Raw genomic sequence first — 459 nt, forward strand, 5'->3', positions numbered from 1 at the left:
CAGGAAGAAGGCCTTCTTCAGCCTGACCCCGCCTTCATCGCCGCCCGCGGAATCGGCCTTCGCACGGCAGCGTGATTTGCACGTGCCCAATGAGCACAGGACATAGAATGCAGTACACAGCGGCTGCGCAGGGCCCCAGTAGAACTGCGTTAGGACGCGCTGATGCTGGGGTACCTCGTAAAGGTGGAACTTCCTTGGCATCGGTTTCTGCCCGTTGCCTGTGGTCCTACTGCTTGGCACCACCGAGCAGAGCCTGGTTCTTCAAGTGATGCACAGGAAGTTCCAGTTGAGTACGGGCGAGAACGTCTTTATTATGCAGGTACCTAGCACTGGAACAGCTTGTCCCGAGAGGTTGTGTACTCTCCCTCAGTGGATGTGTCCAAGAGCCATCTGGATGCGATCGTGTGCCGTGTGCTCTAGGATGGCCCTGGAGCAGAGTGGTTCCGAGCAGCCGGCGGG

The 459-nt window shown here is 58.6% G+C and overlaps 1 protein-coding gene across 1 annotated transcript in view; it reads right to left on the minus strand.

The window, feature by feature from the left end:
* Positions 1-201, minus strand: part of SFT2D1 (SFT2 domain containing 1) — a 19,405-nt gene extending 19,204 nt beyond the window's left edge. The window contains exon 1 of the mRNA XM_005416272.3: positions 28-201. Coding sequence (XP_005416329.2) covers positions 28-201 — 174 coding nt within the window. The remainder of the gene's footprint in view (positions 1-27) is intronic.
* Positions 202-459: the final 258 nt, after the last annotated feature.

This window comes from Geospiza fortis, unplaced genomic scaffold (genome assembly GCF_000277835.1).
Source record: "Geospiza fortis unplaced genomic scaffold, GeoFor_1.0 scaffold41, whole genome shotgun sequence".
In the NCBI taxonomy this organism is placed as follows: Eukaryota; Metazoa; Chordata; class Aves; order Passeriformes; family Thraupidae; genus Geospiza; species Geospiza fortis.